The 20,973-nt window shown below is 42.6% G+C and overlaps 1 protein-coding gene across 3 annotated transcripts; it reads left to right on the forward strand.

Moving 5' to 3' along the window:
- The first annotated feature begins 1,434 nt into the window (after positions 1 to 1,434).
- ELAC1 (elaC ribonuclease Z 1) lies at positions 1,435 to 20,606 on the forward strand. 3 transcript variants are annotated; one of them, XM_063653693.1, is made up of 5 exons: positions 1,435 to 1,605; positions 1,923 to 3,769; positions 7,765 to 7,929; positions 17,424 to 17,891; positions 19,942 to 20,606. In XM_063653693.1, exons 3-5 carry the CDS (start codon positions 7,773 to 7,775, stop codon positions 20,406 to 20,408), a joined length of 1,092 nt encoding a protein of 363 aa, XP_063509763.1. In that variant the 5' UTR covers positions 1,435 to 1,605; positions 1,923 to 3,769; positions 7,765 to 7,772; the 3' UTR covers positions 20,409 to 20,606. The 3 variants fall into 3 exon arrangements, with proteins under 3 accessions (XP_063509763.1, XP_054316450.1, XP_063509762.1); XM_063653692.1 differs by having other exon boundaries at positions 1,487 to 1,605; positions 3,592 to 3,769; XM_054460475.2 differs by lacking the exon at positions 1,923 to 3,769 and having other exon boundaries at positions 1,464 to 1,605.
- Positions 20,607 to 20,973: the final 367 nt, after the last annotated feature.

Raw genomic sequence — 20,973 nt, forward strand, 5'->3', positions numbered from 1 at the left:
CTCACGCCTGTAATCCCAGCACTTTGGGACACTGAGGCGGGTGAATCGCTTGACCTCAGGAGTTTCACACCAGCCTGGGCAATAGAGTGAAACCCCATCTTTACAAAAAAAAAAAAAAAAATTAGCTGGGTGTGGTTGCTTGCCCATAGTGCCAGCTACCTGGGAGGTTGTAGTCCTGTAGTCCCAGCTACTGATACTTGGGAGGCCGAGGTGGGAGGATTGGTTGAGTCCAGGAGGAAGAGGTTGCAGTGAGCTGAGATCGCGCCACTGCGCTCCAACCTGGGTGACAGAGTGAGACCCTGTCACAAACAAACAAACAAACAAAAAACCCAAAACCAGGGACCATGACAAATTTTAAAAATCTCTCAGCCCCCAAAATAATACTACCCACAAAGTCAGAGCTTCATTAATATTGGAATAAAGGTTAAAAGAGCCCAACAAGTAGATCAATTAATGATTTTTAAACAAGTGGCGGTCTGTCTGTCCTGGTAGTTTCAAGAAACACCTCTCCGATTCCTATTTTGAAGCCGCTGGATTTTTTTTTTTTTTTTTCTTTTTTACAGAGTCTCGCTCTGTCGCCCAGGCTGGAATGCAGTGGTGCGATCTTGGCTCACCGCAACCTGCACCTCCCGGGTTCAAGCTATTCTCGTGCCTCAGCCTCCCGAGTAGCTGGGACTACAGGCGTGTGCCACCATGCATGGCTAATTTTTTTTTTTTTTTTTTGTATTTTTAGTAGAGACGAGGTTTGCCATGTTGGCCAGGTTGGTCTCGAACTCCTGAGCTCAGGCAATCTGCTCGTCTTGGCCTCCCAAAGTGATGGGATTACAGGTGTGAGCCACGGCGCCCGGCCAGCTGCTGGATATTTTGACCACCTCAAGTACGCTGAGCACGAAATCAGTGCATCTGGCAGTACACATGAGCTTGAAATACTTTTTTTAAAGTTGTTGTTCAAACGGAAGGAGTTTTTCCCTGTGGTCTGTAATCGCCACGTGCCCGTTCTGTATACAGCCAGCCTGGGCTTTTCAATCCCATGTCCGCTACCTAAGAGAACACCAAGGCTTGGAGTGAGTAAAGCACAATCAGCTTCAGATGTTAAGCAAATATTCCAACCTAGAGTAGGAAAATGGAATATGGACGGGGCTTTATGAAGGTGCATGGTCAGGCAAAGGATCTTAGTGGATGAAAGACAGTAAAGATTCATCCCAACCAAAGACCAAAAATGACACATATGTATGAGCAAAACATCAGGAAGAACACTTTTATGTGGAAAATATTACACGGAAAACAAAAGAAGAGTAACTGTTTCTCTTTTGGTTTATCCCGCTCTGGTCCTCAGGGCGATAGCCACCACCTGACACACAGCGACCTGGGAAGGAGGGAAACTCAACCACTGCCCTCGCGGCCCCGGGGGAGCCCGGAAGCGCGCCCAGAGCCAGGTCCCGCGCGGGCGCCACCGAGCGCGGACCTCCGTCGCATCCTAGAGCGGCCGCGCGGGACCCGGCCGGCGGCGCACTTCCGCCCGGGCGCATTGTAGCCCCGCGGACAGCTGGGCCAGGGTGCGGGCCTGCGCCTCCCTCGGCTCCTGGCGCGGGCCTCGGGGAGAGGGTGAGTGCGGTAGGGCATACCAGAGGGGGGCGGGCGCGCTTCCTCGGGACTCGCCGGCTCGACCAGGCACGGCCCGGCGCTGGGGACCTAAGCCTGGGGAGCGCCCGGGAGCGAGGACGCGCCTCGTTCACCGCCCCGGGCCGGAGTCTCGGCGGGCCGCAGCCTCAGCCGCCCGGCGCCGCCGCCCACCCAGCCTTTTTCGAGGCTAACACGGTCTCGTGGGGGAGCCTGGGCTCTCTAGAGGCCGGAAATCTGGCCTCTGGCCCAGCCTGTGCCTTGGCCTCTTACTTTCTGCCGCCCGGCCCCGGTTCTTTCAGCTCTAAGATGGAGGACAGCGATATCTGCCCTAGGCACACCACAGGGTGATTGCAGGGTTGACACTGCCTGCCTGAAAATGAAGAGCGCCGGTTCTCAACCTGGCAGCCAGTAGAATCGCTTGGGAAGCCTCCAAATGCTGATGCCCCATCATCACCGGGGAATTGTGATCTGCGGCCAGGACCGAGATCCACGGGCCCGGAGTGAAATGACAGTACTGTGATCACGATTGGAATATGCACTTCGCCGAACGTGGATCACAGTCTTGAGAAAGCAAGCAGCTGGGTTTTTTTTTTTTTTTTTTTCCAAGAAGACAGGGACCTAATCTGGTTTGCTCGCATTTAATTCCTAGTGCCTAGAATGGTGCATGTCCCAAAACATGCACCATTGATTAAATAATTTCTGATTACTTCCCGACCTGTTTGGAGGGTTTTCATTATATTTGTTTTTAAATTATTATGGAAACCTTCACGTCATATATGAAAATTGAATAGTATACTGAACTCCCAATTCATGATCGATTCTGTTTCATCTGTTACCCTCTCCCCCACTGTAGTATTTTAAAGAAAATCTGAAATGTACCATTCCATCTGTTACCTTGTTCATGTTTATAAAACACAATAACACCTGTTTAAAACATAAAGCCATTATCAGTGTACTTAGCACTTCATTTTACCCTCTGCTATCCAGTCAGCATTTACATTTTCCTAGTTGTCTCTCTCCTCTTACCCAGTTTGTCCAAATCAGTATCCAAACAATCTACACACGTTATATTTGGTTGATGTCTCTTAGATCTCTCTTAATCTTTTTCCCTCGCTCTTTATTTTGTTCCCTGTATTTTACTTGAACAAGTCATTTGTACGGTTCACGTTTTCTACATCCAGGATTTTGCTTTTTCCATTTCTGGTATCCTTTAATAAGCAGGTATTTAGACCTGCAGCCTTGTTCAGGTCAGGTTTTATTGGCAAGAGAACTTAATGGGGCATTACTGTGTTTTTCACATTGTATCACACCAGGAGTTAGATAGCATCTTGCCTCTCTCTGTGGACCTTTTATGTACAAGTAGCACCATAGGGTAACAATTGACCAGGGAATGCCAGCAAATACATGCAAAAGAAATGAGAGAATATCACCTTTTGGCAACCCCTAATGAAATAATGGATCCTGGCAATGATCACTAGCGGCTGTTAACATCAGAAAGAGAGACAGCTAGACAATGCGTGCTGCCTAATTGGGTACTTCCATCAGACAGCACACCGTTTGTCTTATCAGGTATTCTTGGAGTAATGGGGGTGGTGTGTATAGATGAAACATGATTGCCTATGAGTTAACAGTTGCTGAAGTTCAATGATGGGTGTATGGCATTGCATTATGCTAATCTCTACTTCTGTATGTGTCTGAAGTTTTTCAGAATAAAACTTTTTTAAAAAAGATTGATTAGTTGAGTAGTGAGTTTAGGTCAGCCTGATCCATACATTGCAGTTATCTGTTAGCCTTTCACTAAGTGGTTCTCAAATCGGACTCCATGTTAGGATCACAGGAGAAGGCTTTTTATTTTATTTATTTATTTTTTAATACTAAAACATGTCTCACTTGCAGAATTTCCTATCTAAATGTTTTGGGATGGAGCCCAATTATTGATATGGTTTTTTGTTTTGTTTGGGACTACAGGTGTATGCCACCATGTCCGGCTAATTTTTTATAGAGACAGAGTCTTGCCATGTTCCCTAGGCTGCTCTTGAACTCCTGGCCTCAAGCCGTCCTGCCACCTCAGCCTGCCAAAGTGCTGAGTTTACAAACAGGAGCCACCATACCTGACCTTCACTGATATGTTTTAAAAGCTCTCCAGGTGATTCTAATATGCCCCCGGGGTTATGTACTACTGATCTAAATCCATTATTTGTTAGAGATGACAAAGTGATTATATTCTATTATTCCTTCTGCAGTTAATTTGCCTTTACAAATGTTAACTTTCTGCATTCTGTTTATTCTTACCTATCTTGCAAATCAATAAGGAAGCCTCTGCAAATAAAGCTCCTTTATTATCAGAGGAAGACTTGATCTTGGAGGTGATAATGTAGAGTAACACATGAAAGGGATGTTAGCAGTAACCTCAACGCTATGCTTAAGGTAGAGATGCACCACCTTATGTATGAGGGTTGGGGTCAGGAAATATGGGGAGGGGCTGTTTCCCAAAATGGAAGGGAAGACTAGGTAGTGTGTAGTTAGAGAAGCATGTTTGGCCGTATGACACATTTCCAAAAAAAAAATTATCAGCATTAAGTAAATATAAATTTTAAAAAATTAAATAAAATGCCACTCATTGAAACATAATGCAAAAGATTTAAAAGAAAAGTTAATCCCCCGCACAGCCCCCATCCCATCACTTTAATTACCCCTGAGATAACCCATATTAACAGGATGGTGTGTATCCTCTCCCACATCAGACTTTCTCTGTCTTACATAAATGTAGGGGTTTGGGGTATTGTTATAAAAATGAGATCATACCATAGCCATCTGTAACTTTTCTCCTTGTCATCCCTCCACGACAGTAGTTACAGAAGACTCTATTAGCTGCAGAATAAATAGTTGATAGAATAAATAATAGCACAAATGTACAATAAAATATTCAGCCATTTTCCTATTGACATATTTAGATTGCTTTCATATTTTAGCCATCTTGAGAGCACCACAATACATGTCATTTTACATAGATCTTTATTATTTGGGTAGATTACGAAAAATGGGATTACTGGGTGAAAGCATATAATTATCAACAGCATCATTATTACTGGTAATATATATTCCAAATTATTCTCCCAAAGAATAATCGCAATTCATAACTTTGTCACCATTAGTTTGTGACAGTACCCATTTACCGTCATCCTGGTTAGCACTGACTAGCATTGCTCTATTGATATTTGCCTGCCAGCTGATGTGTGGTAAATGGTCTCTCTTTTTTTGTTTGTTGTGAGAGTGGGTCTTGTTCTGTCACGCAGGCTGGAGTGCAGCAGTGAAATCACAACTCACTGCAGCCTTAACCTTCCAGGTTCAAATGATCCTCCTGCCTTGGCCTCCTGAAAAGCTGGGACTATAAGCACATGCCTCCATGTCCCGCTGATTTTTGTTTTTTAATTTTTTTGTAGAGACAGTGTCTCACTATGTTGCCTAGGCTGGTCTCAAACTCCTGGGCTCAAGCGATCCTCCCACCCCAGCCTCCCAAAATGCTGGGATTGCAGGCATGAGCTACTGTACCCAGCCTCTTTGTTCTTTATTTTGCATTCCACTAACTACCTGGAGACTGAACCCTAATTTAAGTTTTTTAAATAGATACACGATAGTTGTTTGAACCCTTTTCATGCTTATAGGCCATTTGGATTTCTTCTGTGGTTCATATATATATATATATATATCCTTTGCCTGTTTTTCTATTGCACCAGTATTTTTGTATTTTGAATGCATTTGCGCAAACTTTTTATTTTTTAGGAGCATTAACCCCCTGTCATAAGGGGGTCCAAACTGTTTTTTTTTCAGGTTTTTTTTCTTGTCCTTTGACTTTGTGAGTCTCGATATATATAAAAGATTTTATTTAGTGAAAATGTCTGTTTTTAAAATTTCTGGATTTTATGTCTTGCCAATAAGGGCTTCCCATCTCCACAGTTAAAGGTATAAACATTCTCCTAATTTTTTTGAACATGTTATTGGATTTTCTACATTTAAATTTATTAACTACGTGAAGTGTATTTTTATATACATTGCAAAGTGAGCATCTTTCTTTGCTTTTTTCTCTGCTAGAACAGCCAATTATGTCAGTGCCATTCATTAAATAAACCACACTTTTTATACCTTTGTTATACACTGTATTGATTCCGATAGGTAGTTGGTTTATTTCTGAACTTTCCCTTCCCTTTTACCTCTATTTTTGTGCCAATATTATTGTTTGTATGTATGTATGTATGTATGTATGTATGTATGTATTTATTGAGACAGAGTCTTACTCTGTCACCCAGGCTGGAGTGCAATTGTGCAATCTTGGCTCACTACGACTGCCGCCTCCCAGGTTCAAGCAATTCTGCTGCCTCAGCCTCCTGAAGTAGCTGGGACTACAGGTGTGCACCAGCATGCCCGACTAATTTTTGTATTTTTAGTAGAGACAGGGTTTCACCATCTTGGCCAGGCTGGTCTCAAACTCCTGACCTTAGGTGATCCACCCTCCTCAGCCTCCCAAAGTGCGGGATAACAGGCATGAGCCACCATGCCCGGCCTATCCTAATTATGTCAGATTGCTGTCGTAAATGTTAATACCTAGAAAGGCAGGTCACCACTCACTGCTTTTTGGAATTTTCTCGTCCCTTCTCAGACATTTATTTTTTCTCCCATATGATTTTTGGATTGTTTCTGTTCCAAAATTAATCCCACTGGAAGTCTGATAGAATTTCCACCAAATACGTCTACATTAGCTTAGGAAGGATGAACACTTCTGTGATATCAAGTCATTCTATCAAGGACATAATGTGTATCTCTTATTCGTGTGAATCTTTTGGGTGCTGTTCCTTTCTTGCTAACTTTATTTCTGGTAATTTTGTTTTTGCTCTTGGAATGGGTTTTTTCCCCCATTTCTGTTTTTATCTTGTTATTGCTAAGACTGAGAAGAGTTATTGAAGTTTTTGTATATTTTATATCTAGCTGTCAAATTCTCTTATAGTAGTTTTTCTTAAGCTTATTTGTTTTCTTCCCTGCCATCAATGTGGATAATCTATAATCAGTTATGTATACATTTCAGCTCATTCTAATATATTCTGTTTGATACACATCTTCCATCTCAAGTATATCAGTGATGTCAGATGTACCTAGAAATAGTGAAAGGAATAGTGCCAGGAGTTGGAATAAACCTGCACATTCAACAGGTTGTTGCTGATCACTTAAAATAGCAGAGTCCCAAGTCCGTGTGAGTCATGGACCATGTCATGTAGGGAGTGAGACATTTGTTCAGCATTATTGTGAAATACCAGCATGACTATAGAGCATCATAGAGCATTACTGTTATGATTGTTCAGAGAAAGGGCTGATCATTATGGGCATCAGAGACACCATTTGGTGAGCATCATTAAATACCATCTCTTGCCCAGTATCTCAACTAGAGTTGTTGTTGTTTAGTGTTTATTAGAAGGATTTTTAAAAAATTAATAAGTAGAAAGTACAGAGAGTTCCCATATACTCTCTTATCCCTCACCCCTCAGTTTCCCCTTATTAACATCTTGCATTAATGTGGTGTATGTTCAGAAGCTTAAGGGCTCATGGAAAAAAAAAAGAAAAATGTGCTACATGTGTTGCAGTTGATGAGCCAATATTGATACACTGTCAACTAAAGTTTACATTAGAGCTCATTCACTCTAGTGGCGTTCATTCTGTGTACAGTTGACCAATGTATAATGACATATGTCTGTCTTACTGTATCATACAGAACCGTTTCACTTCCTTAAACATCCCCTGTGCTCCGCCTGTTCATTCTTCCTTCTCTCACCCTGTATCACTAGCAAGCACGATTTTTAATGTCTCCATAGTTTTGCCTTTTTGAGAACATCATATAGTTAGAATTCAGCTATAGTTTTTAATTGCCTGGGTTTGGTTATTTTTGTTTGGGTATGTGAACAATTATACAAGATTTGTTAACTTGTAGTTTTAGCCAAGTTATTAAAACCTTACTGTGGATATGTGTGGAATACTATGAGAGACCAAGAATCCAGACTGTTCTAAATAACCAAAAAGTAATAATAAATATTACAGGAATGTGTTTTTGGTACAGTGATATGAAATAATCCCCAGATGATCTTTCTGTTGCAGGGTGGAAAATGTCTATGGATGTGACATTTCTGGGGACGGGTGCGGCATACCCATCTCCAACCCGGGGTGCCTCTGCTGTGGTCCTTCGGTGTGAAGGCGAGTGCTGGCTCTTTGACTGTGGGGAGGGAACACAGACACAGCTTATGAAAAGCCAACTTAAAGCAGGTTAGTGTGCCTTCAGCTATCTCATTAAGATTTTTTTGTTGTTCTGCTTCATTTTCTTGGCTCTCCTTGGACATTTTGTTTAGAAACAGCCCTGATGGTTGCATCCCACTTCAATGCTAGACCCTGGTGAGACTTGGAAGGCCTGCAGGCATCTGGCCACGTCCACTGAACTTCATTTACTTATTTACTTGCTTTTCATTTATCCTGTAGATGCTGAAAGCAAGGATTCATGTAGGCTTGGGGTTTGGGAAATGTCGTGGGATACACCAGGCATATTAGATGAACGCTGCCTTAGCAAGGAAGCAGTGTACATACTTAACTCCACCAGGAGATAGTTTTCATGAGAGGATGCAAAGGGTAGGAAATGTTTGGAGGAGGGAGATGCTCTTTTCCTCTTGGGGTTATCAGGGTAAACTTCTCAGAGAAGTTGACCTGTGGGTTGTCAAAGGAGGAGGAGGAATTTCAGGGCTGAGGAGAAGAAGGGCATTTCAACCAGGGGGAATGGAGTGAGCAGAGGCCAGCACCTGGGAGATAGAGCAGTCCAATGGTGAAAAGCTTCAGCTTCAGTCAGGCAGACCTGGCTGTGTCTTGGGCCTGTGACCTTAGCATATCAGCAAACTTCAACTTTACTTTCCCCATTTTGAAAATGGGGATTAAAAAGTCTACTTAGAAAGGGTGTTATGAGAATTACATGTAATCATTTATTCTCTGTGTGATTGCCTCTTTCTCAGTTAAATCTTAGCTCAGATGCCATCTTCTCAGAGGCTTTCCCAAGTCCTCCTGGATTAAGTAGTTCCTCTCTCACCCCAGTCATTCCTTTACTTTGTCCTATTTTTATTGACTTCTTAGCATCATCAGTATCTGAAATTATGTTATTTAGTTTCTGTGTTCTTTATCTCCCTTTACTGTAAAGTATGTTCCATGATCATTTGTATACCTAGTAGATGCCTAGTTATATCTGTTCAACTAGGCATCTACTAAGTATATAAATGATCATGGAACTTACTTTAGTGAATGGATAAGACGTTTAGCAACTTAGCACAGTGCCTCTCACTTATTAGGTCTTGATAAATAGTACTGAAGTCATTATTCCTACAACTCATCACAGTACCTGGCACTTGGTGACTAAAGGAAAGATACTTCTAGTGTTCAGGGATCTCTTGGTCTAGTGATGGAAACTGACATGCAAATGGACAGTAATCAATCATGTAATCTGATAAGCAGAATAATGGAAGTATTTTCTAAGTACTTTGGAGCACAAAGGAGGGGGAAGTAACTGACCATTCATTAATAGAAGGCATCCCAGAGATTGTTAACAGTTGAGCTAGGATCCAAGAGATACATAGAAGTTTTTCTGAGAGAGAGGTAGAGATGGACATTGAGGGAACAGACAACAAAGTGAGCAACAAGTAAGGAAGTTTCCAGGAAAGAACTGGCATGTTGGGGAGCATTGAGTACTTGGCTAGGCTAGATGGAACTAAGAATGCTGAAAAGGTGAGGGCTGACTGTGAAGTCCTCTGTAGCATAGTAAGATATTTAGACTTTATTGTTCTACTGGGAAAAAGGAACCATTCCTGTTTTTAAGGGGGAATAATGCAATCTTGTTTGTGTTTTAGGACAGAGTTTTCTGATGGCACATGTATTGGGAGAGAGAGAATAGCATCAGGGAGACCAGTTCCAAGGCAATTGCAGTTCACTTGTATCAGTTCATTTTCGTACCGCTATGAAGAAATACCCAAGACTGGGTAATTTATTAAAACAACAACAAAAAAGAGATTTAATGGACTCGCAGTTCCACATGGCTGGGGAGGCCTCACAATCATGGTGGATAGCAAAGGCAGAGCAAAGGCGTATCTTACATGGTGGCAGGCAAGAGAGCATATGCAAGGGAACCGCCCTTTATCGACCCATCAGATCTCATGAGACTTATTCACTGTCATGAGAACAGCATGAGAGAACCTGCCCCCCATGATTCAATTACTTCCCACCGGGTCCCTCCCATGACATGTGGGGATTATGGGAGCTACAATTCAAGATGAGATTTGGGTGGGACATAGCTAAACTATATCATTCCACCCCTGACTCCTCCAGAACCTTATGTCCTCACATTTCAAAACCAATCATGCCTTCCCAGTAGTCTCCCAAAGTCTTAACTCCTTTTAGCATTAATTTAAAAGTCCACGGTCCAAAGTCTCATCTGAAACAAGGCTAGTCCCTTCTACCTTATGAACCTGTAAAATCAAAAGCAAGTTAGTTACTTCTTAGATACAATGGGGGTACAGGCATTGGGTAAATATACCCATTCCAAATGAGAGAAATTGGCCAAAACAAAGGGGCTATAGGCCCCATGCAAGTCCAAAATCCAATAAGACAGTCAAATCTTAAAGCTCCGAAATGATCTCCTTTGACTCCATGTCTCACATCCAGGGCATGCTGATGCAAGAGGTGGGTTCCCATTGTCTTGGGCAGCTCTACTCCTGTGGCTTTACAGGGTATAGCCCACTTCCTGGCTGTTTTCATGGGTTGGCATTGAGTGTCTGCAGCTTTTCCATGCACACAGTGCAAGCTGTCAATAGAGCTGCCATTCTGGGTTCTGGAGGACAGTAGCTCTCTTCTCACAGCTCTACTAAGCAGTGTCCCAGTGGCTATGTGTGGGGGCTCACACCCCATATTTCCCTTCCACACTGCCCTAGTAGAGGTTCTTTGTGAGGGCTCCACCCCTGCAGAAGACTTCTGCCTGGACAACCAGATGTTTCCATACATCCTCTGAAATCTAGGCGGAGGTTCCCAAACCTCAATATTTGACTTCTGTGCACCCGCAGGCCCAACACCACATCTAAGCTGCTAAGGCTTGGGGCTTGCACTCTCTGAAGCAACCGCCTGAGCTGTACCGTGGCCCCTTTAAGCCACACTGGGATGCAGGGCACCAAGTCCCAAGACTGCACAAAGCAGCAAGGCCCTGGGCCCAGGCCAGGAAACCATTTTTCCCTCCTAGGCCTCTGGGCATGTGATGGGAGGGGCTGCTGTGAAGACCTCTGACATGCTCTGGCAACATTTTCCCCATTGTCTTGGTGATTAACATTTGGCTCCTCATTACTTACACAAATTTCTGCAGCCAGCTTGAATTTCTGCTCAGAAAATAGGATTTTCTTTTCTGTTACATCATCAGGATGCAAATTTTCTGAACTTTTATGCTCTGGTTCCCTTTAAACATAAGTTCCAATTCCAAACCATATCTTTGTGAATACATAAAAGTGAATGCTTTTAAGAGCACCCAGGTTATTTCTTGAACGCTTTGCTGCCTAGAAATTTCTTCTGCCAGATACCCTAAAGCATCTCTCTCAAGTTCAAAGTTCCACAGATCTCTAGGGCAGGGGCACAATGCTGCCAGTCTCTTTGCTAAAGCATAGCAAGAATCCTTTTGCTTCAGTTCCCAATAAGTTCCTCATCTCCATCTGAGACTACCTCAGCCTGGACTTTTTGGTCAAAACCATTCAACAGGAAATTCCAAACTTTCCCATGTCTTCCTGTCTTCTGAGCCCTCCAAGTCTCTAGGAAGTTCTAAACCTTCCCACATTTTCCTGTCTCCTTTTGAGCCCTCCAAACTGTTCCAACCTCTGCCTGCTACCCAGTTCCAAAGTCATTTCCACATTTTCAGGTATCCTTATAGCATTATCCCACTCTACCAGTACCAATTTACTGTATCAGGCCATTTTCATACTGCTATGAAGAAATGCCCAAGACTGAGTAATTTATTAAAAAAAAAAGAAGTTTAATGAACTAATCGCAGTTCCACATGGCTGGGGAGGCCCCACAATCATGGTGGAAGGCAAAGGCAAAGGTATGTCTTACATGGTGGCAGGCAAGAGAGCATGTGCAGGGGAACTCCCCTTTATCAAACCATCAGACCTCATGAGACTTATTCACTGTCATGAGAACAGCATGAGAAAACCTGCTCCCATGATTCAATTACTTCCCACCGGGTCCCTCCCATGATGTGGGGATTATGGGAGCTACAGTTCAAGATGCAATTTGGGTGGGGACACAAACCATATCATCACTGTATATGTGTGTGTGTGTGAGAGAGAGAATGAGGATATTGAAGTATAGAGATGGAGATGAGAGATTCAATTTAAGAGATACTTGTAGAGCCAAGAGGAGATGGTCACTGAATGTCTAGTGTGTGAGGAAGTGAAGAATTAATACAAGTTACTGATGGTGATGTCCTGGACCTAGAGAAGAAGTCAGGAAAAGTGTTGTTGGAGGAAGGAGCTAATGCATATTGTTTGGGACATATGGCCTTCAGGTAGGTACAATTGAACCGTAATTATATACTGTCTTGTGTTGAAACTTTGAGATAATTCAGGTGCCATTCTTTGCTTTTCTTGGATCGTACAGAGATTCCTTTCATGAGAACCTTCATGAGATTCCTCCGGACAGGCACAGGCCAGAGTAGAGACTTGATAGTTAACATTTTAGACAGTAGGAGTTGAGGTGGCAAGGTGTACTAAAATAGAAACAAGAAATTGTTAAGTGTGAGTTACCAGAGGTTTGACTGTGGGGATACATCTTTTTATTTAATACTTGTGTTAGTTATCTGATACTATCTAATAATGCATAACAGATTATAAATTTAGTGGCTTATTTGCATTTGTTATCTCCTAGTTACTGTCGGTTAGGGAGTTCGGGCCTGGTTTAGCTAGGTTTTCTGCTTCAGGGTCTCACTAGGCTGCAATCTAGGTGTTGGCTGGGGTTACAATTTCATCAGAGGCCCAACTGGGGAAGATTCTGCTTCTCAGCTCTTTCAGGTTGTTGGCAGAACCCTTACAGTGGTAGGACAGTCCACCCTGAGCTGCTTGAGTTCTCTGCATTGTAGGTTTCTGCTTCATGGTAGCTTGCTTCTTCATAGCCAGCATGGTAGAAGGAGACTCTAGAGTAAGTCTGCTAGCAAGATGGAGTCTTATGTCCCATAACGTAATCACGTTGCATTCTTGTGCCATATTCTGCTGGTTAGAAGCAAGTCACAAGTCCCGGCCACACTCAAGGAGAGGGGATTGTAGGATGTGAACACCAGGAGGTAGGGGCCACAGGGACCACCTAAAGTATCCACCACAAGTATATTTTACAGTTCCTTTGTATATGATTTTTTGTTTTTTGTTTTTTTTTTGAGACAGAGTCTTGCTCTGTTGCTCAGGCTGGAGTGCAGTGGTGCGATCTCGGCTCACTACAACCTCTGCCTCCCAGGTTGAAGTGATTCTTATGCCTCAGCCTCCTGAGTAGCTGAGATTACAGGCACGTACCACGACACCTGGCTAATTTTTTTTGTATTTTTAATAGAGATGGGGCTTTGCCATGTTGCTCAGGCTGATGTCAAACTCCTGAGCTCAGGCAATCCACCTGCGTTGTCCTCCCAAAGTGCTAGGATTCAAGTGTGAGCCACTTTGCCCAGTCTACATAGGGTTTAAATAAACAGTTGGAGTTGGGCACAGTGGCTCATGCATGTAATCCCAGCATTTTGGGAGGTCAAGGCAGGAAGATCACTTGAGGCCAGGAGTTTGAGACCAACCTGGGCAACATAAAGAGACTCCATCTTTACAAGAAATAAAAAAGTCGGGTGTGGTCCCAGCAGGAGGCTGAGGCAGGAGGATCCTTTGAGCCCAGGAGGTCAAAGCTGCAGTGAGCCATGATTGAGCCACTGCACTCCAGCCTGGTGACAGAGCAAGACCCTGTCTCAACAAATAAATAAATAAACATAAATGCATGAATTCATACATACAATTGGTAAATCTAATCTTGGCCCAAAAAAAACCAAACCAAAACAAAACAAAAAAACCACAACCCCAAAAGCCCAAAGGAACTTTAGTTTACTACATTTCTGTATGCTTAGAAAAAAAATTTCTGAGGCCGGGCATGGTGGCTCATGCCTGTAATCCCAGCACTTTGGGAGGCCGAGGCAGGTGGATCACGAGGTCAGGAGTTTGAGACCAGCCTGGCCAACATGGTGAAACCCCATCTCTACTGAAAATACAAAAATTAGCCAGGTGTGGTGGCGGGTGCCTGTAAACCCAGCTACTTGGGAGGCGGAGGCAGGAGAATTGCTTGAACCCAGGAGGCGGAGGTTGTGGTGAGCTGAGATAGTGCCACTGCACTCTAGCCTGGGTAACAGAGTGAGACTCCATCTCGAAAAAAAAAAAAAGAAAAATTTCTGGCCTTAGAGAGGAAGGTGAGATAGTAATCCTAGAGCATTACCTGTGACTCTCTAGTACTTCAGATGCCCCTAGTCTCAAACTGGAATGCAGCACCCTTAGTACATACTAATTTCTCTCCATAACCTATTATGGACCTATCATTATTTGATTCATTGAAACCCTTTCAGCTTGTACTACCTCTAGGGATAATGGATATATTACATAGTGGTGAAGTCTGGGATTTAATGTACTCATGACCAAATAATGTACATTGTACCCATCAGGTAACTAATCATCCCTCACCACACCCCCCTGCCCCCTGCCACCCTCCCACTCTTCCAAGTCTTCCATGTATATTATTCTATACCCTATACTTATGTGTACACATGAAATGATTATTAAAAGTATTATAAGAGCATGATTTTTAAATGATATAAAAAGTATAAATGCTTATTGTAAAAATTCAAACAAAACAAAAACGTGTAAATAAGAAAAGTCCAAGTCTCCCCTCATAGGTGAATTTTCTATGTATATAGATATGGTGATAGTATGGGAGTGTGTGTGTGTGTATAGTTCTGCATACATAGAATTATACTGTTCTTGGCATAACCTGCTTTTTTTTTCAACTGAGCAATGTATACAAACAATATATTGCAGCTTTTCCAAATCCAGTAAATATACCTATGTCTTCATTTTTAGAGAATGCTCAATATTCCACTCCTCTGTGGATGACATATTCCCCTATAACTTCCTTGTTCCCAAGGGAAAGGGAACTCAGGCATTTTTGTGTCTTCATTTGAGAGCTTCCTCATACCTTTGATAATTGTGGTTGCCATTCCTTCTCCCTTTGAAATCAGGTTTCTTGAAAAATGAAGTATTTGTCTCCTTGAAGCTGTGATAACTGTAGGAAGCAGTTTTTCACTTAATTTGCCTCGCTTCGAGTTCACAGGTTGTTTTGGTGTTCAGTTTGGCTTTGTTTTAGAGTGGATAGGGAAAGGGCCCGGAAAGTCCGATGTTGGTAGTTTTTAGGCCACTGGGGGATCTGGACTCAGTGACTGCTATAGTTCTTTTTTTTTTTTTTTTTTTGTTTGAGATGAAGTTTCACTTTTGTTGCCCAGGCTGGAGTGCAATGGCGTGATCTCGGCTCACCACAACCTCCACCTCCTGGGTTCAAGCGATTCTTCTGCCTCAGCCACCTGAGTAGCTGGGATTACAGGCATGCGCCATCACACCCAGCTAATTTTGTATTTTTAGTAGAGACAGGGTTTCTCCATGTTGATCAGACTGGTCTCAAACTCCCGACCTCAGGTGATCCACCCACCTCAGCCTCCCAAAGTGTTGTGATTACAGGCATGAGCCATCTTGCCCGGCCCTATTGCTGTAATTCTTTTGTCTGCAGAGTCCTCAGGTCACACATGGAGGTGACTTGGCAACCCGCACAGGGAGACGGGGGAAATGAGGAATTCAGGCAGTAAAAAAACAGCAAAAAGGAGCATATCGAGGAAACTTCTAGAGTGCCTCCTGGGGATTTGCAAGGTCCACAATCAGCTTGTGCCAATCTATTGTTCTCTGTTGCTGGCTGGGCTTGGATGTAGTAATTCTGGGAAGACTTGCTTGGAGAACACTTGATGTTATAGAACAAATCACATTACAGTAAACTATTCCTGTTCTTTTATGGTATCAATAAACTGTTTCTGTACTTTTATAGCATCAAACGTTTAAAATAGGTGGGCCTTGAGCAAAGGGCCAGAAGCCTCTTTTGTACTAGAAATGTGTTAATTTTTGTTGTTACTTTTGAAATGTCATGTGGTGTGTCTCAGAAAATGCTGATGTGGCATCCTGCCATATTCCAGCAATAAATTCAGTTTACCATTGGCTAAACCAAATTAAAACGTAAGCCAATATGCACTGAAAAAGCTGTTGTGTTAGTTCAGACTGAAAGGAAGAATGGACCCAAGTACCCTTACATAATAGCTTAGGGGATCGGTCCTCCTGCATTCTGGCATCTGTTGCCCACCTTCCTTCTTAGTTCCTCATCTTTTTCCCTCTCCTACCTCCCTTCTCCCTCCTCCTTTTCCCCTCCCTTCCTCACCCTTCTTCCTTTTTCTCCATCTTCTTCAACCTCACCCAGACAAGCAGGCCGTGACTTGATTGGTTAATCACTGTCCAGTATAGGGAGTCCTTAAAAGGCAGTTTTGGGTTCAGGCACTGGTCCAGTCCGTTGGAGCCAGTGGAACATTTTGTTTTCCTGGAATATATGTTTGCTTTTCTCAGAGGGAGCAGTAGGGGGCAATGTAATTGCTAGATGCTTTTGATACTTGAGGCCTATCTATTTAATAGTTAAGTGAATTATTTTGGTACACTTGTATATTTTACTTGTTTTTTTTTTTTTTTTGAGACAGTTTTGCTCTTGTTGCCCAGGCTGGAGTGCAATGGCACAATCTTGGCTCACCGCAACCTCCGCCTCCCGGGTTCAAGTAATTCTGCTGCCTCAGCCTCCTGAGTAGCTGGGATTACAGGCATGCGCCACCACGACCGGCTAATTTTGTATTTTTTTTAGAAGAGATAGGGTTTCTCCATGTTGGTCAGGCTGGTCTCAAACTCCCGACCTCAGGTGATCCTCCTGCCTCGGCCTCCCAAAGTGCTGGGATTACAGGCGTTGAGCCACCGTGCCTGGCCTACTTGTTTTTTTATGTGACACAAAATGTATGAAAATACTCTGAAAGCTGTAAAACTATGTAATATGAAGATATCTTATGAAAAATGTTATATCTTATTGAAACCATCTAGTGGGGCTAGGCACCGTAATCCCAGCACTTTGGGAGGCCAAGGTGGGATAATTGCTTAAGGCCAGGAGTTTGAGACCAGCCTGGACAACATAGCAAGACCCCATTTCTACAAAATTAAAAAAAAAAAAAAAAAAAGCCAGGCATAGTGGTAGGGTCTGTAGTCCTAGCTACTTGGGAGGCTGAGGCAGTAGGATCACTTGAGTCCAGGAGGTCAAGGCTGCAGTGAGCTATGATCACACCATTGCACTCCAGCCTGGATGACAGAGCAAGACCTGTCTCTTTAAAAAAAAAAACTATTAAAAACAAACAATCAAAAAACCATCTGGTGAAATAAAGCCTGTCTTCCTGTTTTTGGAATCATGTAGTAAAATGTAAATGAATAAGTTTATGATAAGTAGAACTTTTAAATTCAATTTACTATTTTTAATGTAAATTGTTAGGCTTGTTTCAAATAGCTTTGTATGGGTTTTTAGTTAATGAAAAATTTCCAAACGTATTTCTCTATCTCAATCAAAAGGGAGAATTACCAAGATCTTCATCACACACCTTCATGGAGACCATTTCTTTGGCCTTCCTGGGCTCCTCTGCACAATCAGCCTGCAGAGTGGCTCCATGGTGTCCAAACAGCCTATTGAAATCTATGGCCCTGTAGGGCTTCGGGACTTTATCTGGAGAGCCATGGAACTCTCTCACACAGAGCTGGTCTTCCATTATGTGGTTCATGAACTGGTTCCTACAGCGGATCAATGTCCTGCAGAAGAACTAAAAGAATTTGTGCATGTGAATAGAGCAGACAGTCCTCCCAAAGAGGAACAAGGAAGAACTATCCTGTTAGACTCAGAAGAAAACTCATACCTTCTGTTTGATGATGAACAGTTTGTTGTAAAAGCATTTCGCCTCTTTCACAGAATTCCCTCATTTGGGTTTTCAGTCGTGGAAAAGAAACGCCCAGGTAAACTCAATGCACAGAAACTTAAAGACCTTGGTAAGTGTTTTTTTTGTTTTTTGTTTTTTCCCCCCTTCTCATCAATAGGGCACCTGTTGACTGAAGCTATAAGAAGTGTCATAGTAAGGCCAGGAGTGGTGGCTCACACCTGTAATCCTAGCACTTTGGGAGGCCGAGGTGGGAGGATCACTTGAGTTCGGGAGTTCAAGACCAGCCTGGGCAACATGGCGGAACCCCATCTCTACTAAAAAGACAAAAAGTAACTGGGTGTGGTGGCATGTGCCTGTAGTCCCAGCTCCTTGGGGGGCTGAGGCAGGAGGATCACTTGAACCCAGGAGGTCAAGGCTGCAGTAAGCCAAGATGGCGTTACTATACTCCAGCTTGGGTGACAAAGCGAGACTCTGTCTCAAAAAAAAAAAAGTGTCATAGTAAGCTTCAACTCCTCTATCCCAGGCCTAAAACTGACATTTTCTCCACTTAGTCCCTTTGCCCAAAGTTTGCTTATGAAGGAAAATCCATGGGGCGAAAAAATGCTATTTAGAGCAAAAGCCAAGTATACATTTGAATCCTGTCTTCAGCTCCCTGGATCCACATTCTTAGTCTGTCTTCACCTTATACTATCTTGGTTGGCAAGGTGATTTGGGTGGTAGTGGTGGTGGTTTTAGGTCCAGGCTTTATTTTTTCATGTCTTCCCTTTGATATGTGTTTTTGATGACATCTTTGGTCTGAGAATTTTTGCCATCATTCTTAACCTTACAACTGCAACCATATGCTTTCAGAGTTTCCTTCTGTATCTACTTTGCTTACTGATTTAACCTTGATTAAATTAATTTGGTATTCAAAACCCTGTGCCTCAACCAGTTTTATATATCAGGGTTCATCATAGTTGAAAGCAAGCATACAGAGGTGGGCTTGGGGCCCATCTAAGGCTTCACACCTCCTCCATGCTAAGCGCTAAGCCAGCATGCATGAGGGGATCTTTTCAGCACCTCTTGCGAGGTAGAGTCCAGGTACATTATATCTCCAGTGTCACTGCCTCCACAGGCATGCTGTGGCAGTGCCTGTAAAAAGCACGATGGCATTTTGTGTGTGTTGTTTTTTTATTTATGTGATCTCTTCCTCAACTAAAACAAAATGCTAGATAATGAGGAAAAGTGACTTAGGCCAAGGGTATTTTTATTACCTGAAAGCCTGTGGAAAGACTATTATATTTGGAAACTTTAAACATGATCTGTGTTGGAATTGGTGGTCATACTATACTAGTTTGTAAGTATTGTCCATAGTGATGATCAGGTCTTATTTTAAATTAATATGAGATTTAAGCCCACTTTGATAAATGTGGAACTGCCCCTGTCTGCCAAGAAGACTAATAATGTACAATTGCCTGAAAAAATGCTCCTTGATCTTGTAATACAAGCAATCCTGCTAACAATTTTTTTATTAAGTTACTTTGTAGGTACTTGTTTTGACTAGGTGTTGATTATATCTTTTTTTTTTTTTTTTTTTGAGGCAGTCTCACTCTGTTGTCCAGGCTGGAGTGCAGTGGTGTGATCTCAGCTCGCTCACTGCAACTTCTGCCCCCTGGGTTAAAGCAATTCTTGTGCCTTGGCCTCCCATATAGCTGGGACTACAGGTGTGCACCACTACGCCTGCCTCGGCCTCGCAAAATGCTAGGATTACAGGCATGAGCCAGTGCACCCAGCCTGACTATATCACTACTTAAATGCACTCTCAAATTTTACCCAAAGGTGAGCTTATTAAATAAAGCACTCTCAAAAACTGTTGTTTCTGTGCACAGCAGAGAATCAAGAATGTTATAGTGACTACAATAAGGTCCTAGTGATACTTAGGAGACTAAAACTTGTCTGACATGTATGCCTGGGAAATGTTTTAAGTACTAAGGCATTGCTAATATCAATCAACACTGAAATTTTAAAAATGTATAAATCCAGTTTTCCACAAGTAGTAAAACATTTATAACAATTATGGATGCCTTTTCCATTAGCTATTTGCAATGCTGTTAAAATAGACTCTTGAAAAGTCATAAATTCCATTCCTATGATGTAATGTTATCTGCCTTCATCATTAGGTGTTCCACCAGGTCCTGCCTATGGGAAGCTGAAAAATGGAATTTCTGTTGTTCTGGAAAATGGGGTTACAATTTCTCCCCAAGATGTCTTAAAAAAGCCTATTGTTGGAAGAAAAATCTGCATATTGGGTGACTGCTCTGGGGTTGTGGGTGATGGAGGAGTAAAGCTGTGCTTTGAAGCAGACCTGTTGATCCACGAAGCGACCCTGGATGATGCCCAGATGGACAAAGCAAAGGAGCACGGCCACAGCACACCACAGATGGCAGCGACATTTGCAAAGTTGTGCCGTGCAAAGAGGCTGGTTCTGACTCACTTCAGTCAGAGGTACAAACCAGTTGCCTTGGCCAGAGAAGGAGAAACAGATGGCATTGCAGAACTAAAAAAGCAAGCTGAATCAGTGTTAGATCTCCAAGAAGTGACTCTAGCAGAAGATTTTATGGTGATAAGCATTCCAATCAAGAAATGAAACCAGTGTTCCTGAGTGCACACTGACATGTCTGTGAATATGTTACTGAACCTATAGTCCAGTTTTTTTATTTCTTGTTTTAGTCTGAAATTATTTGGGCCCTAATAATCCTAAAAAGAATGGAGCTGCATTGATGAATTGGCTCAGTATTTAAAGAGAGCAAGCTTTTTGATAATAAATCTTTTTAAGAGAAAAAAACCCCAGCATCCTTTTTGAAGTCCAGATTTGTCAAAATGATAGACTATTCAGTTATACGTCTTATTTTGTGCTACTACCACAGATAGCCAATATTCCATGCAGTTCTGGGCTTAGCTTCTGCCCAGCTTTATTGCTGCTATTGGCAAAGAGCGCAGGACTTAGCCCTCGTGGCTAAAAATGGTATTTTGGCAGTTTGTATTGAATCTGTTTGTGTTATTAACAGAAGAGGGAGAAATGTCATGAGACGTTGGACAGGCACGATTGATGATAGCATGACCATAGCTTTGCTGGAATACTGAATGCAGGGTTTGGCTAGGTGTTTATTTTAACATTTTATTAAACTTTCTATTTGGCTCTTAACCCATGG

The sequence above is a fragment of the Pongo pygmaeus genome, chromosome 17 (genome assembly GCF_028885625.2).
Source record: "Pongo pygmaeus isolate AG05252 chromosome 17, NHGRI_mPonPyg2-v2.0_pri, whole genome shotgun sequence".
Taxonomy (NCBI): domain Eukaryota; kingdom Metazoa; phylum Chordata; class Mammalia; order Primates; family Hominidae; genus Pongo; species Pongo pygmaeus.

Bases quoted from the DNA above. Each gene is read 5' to 3' on its own strand.
- ELAC1 (XM_063653693.1), top strand. From the start codon at position 7,773: ATGTCTATGGATGTGACATTTCTGGGGACGGGTGCGGCATACCCATCT. The intron at 7,930-17,423 runs GTTAGTGTGCCT...CTCAATCAAAAG, and splicing joins GAAAAGCCAACTTAAAGCAG to GGAGAATTACCAAGATCTTC. The intron at 17,892-19,941 runs GTAAGTGTTTTT...CTTCATCATTAG, and splicing joins ACAGAAACTTAAAGACCTTG to GTGTTCCACCAGGTCCTGCC.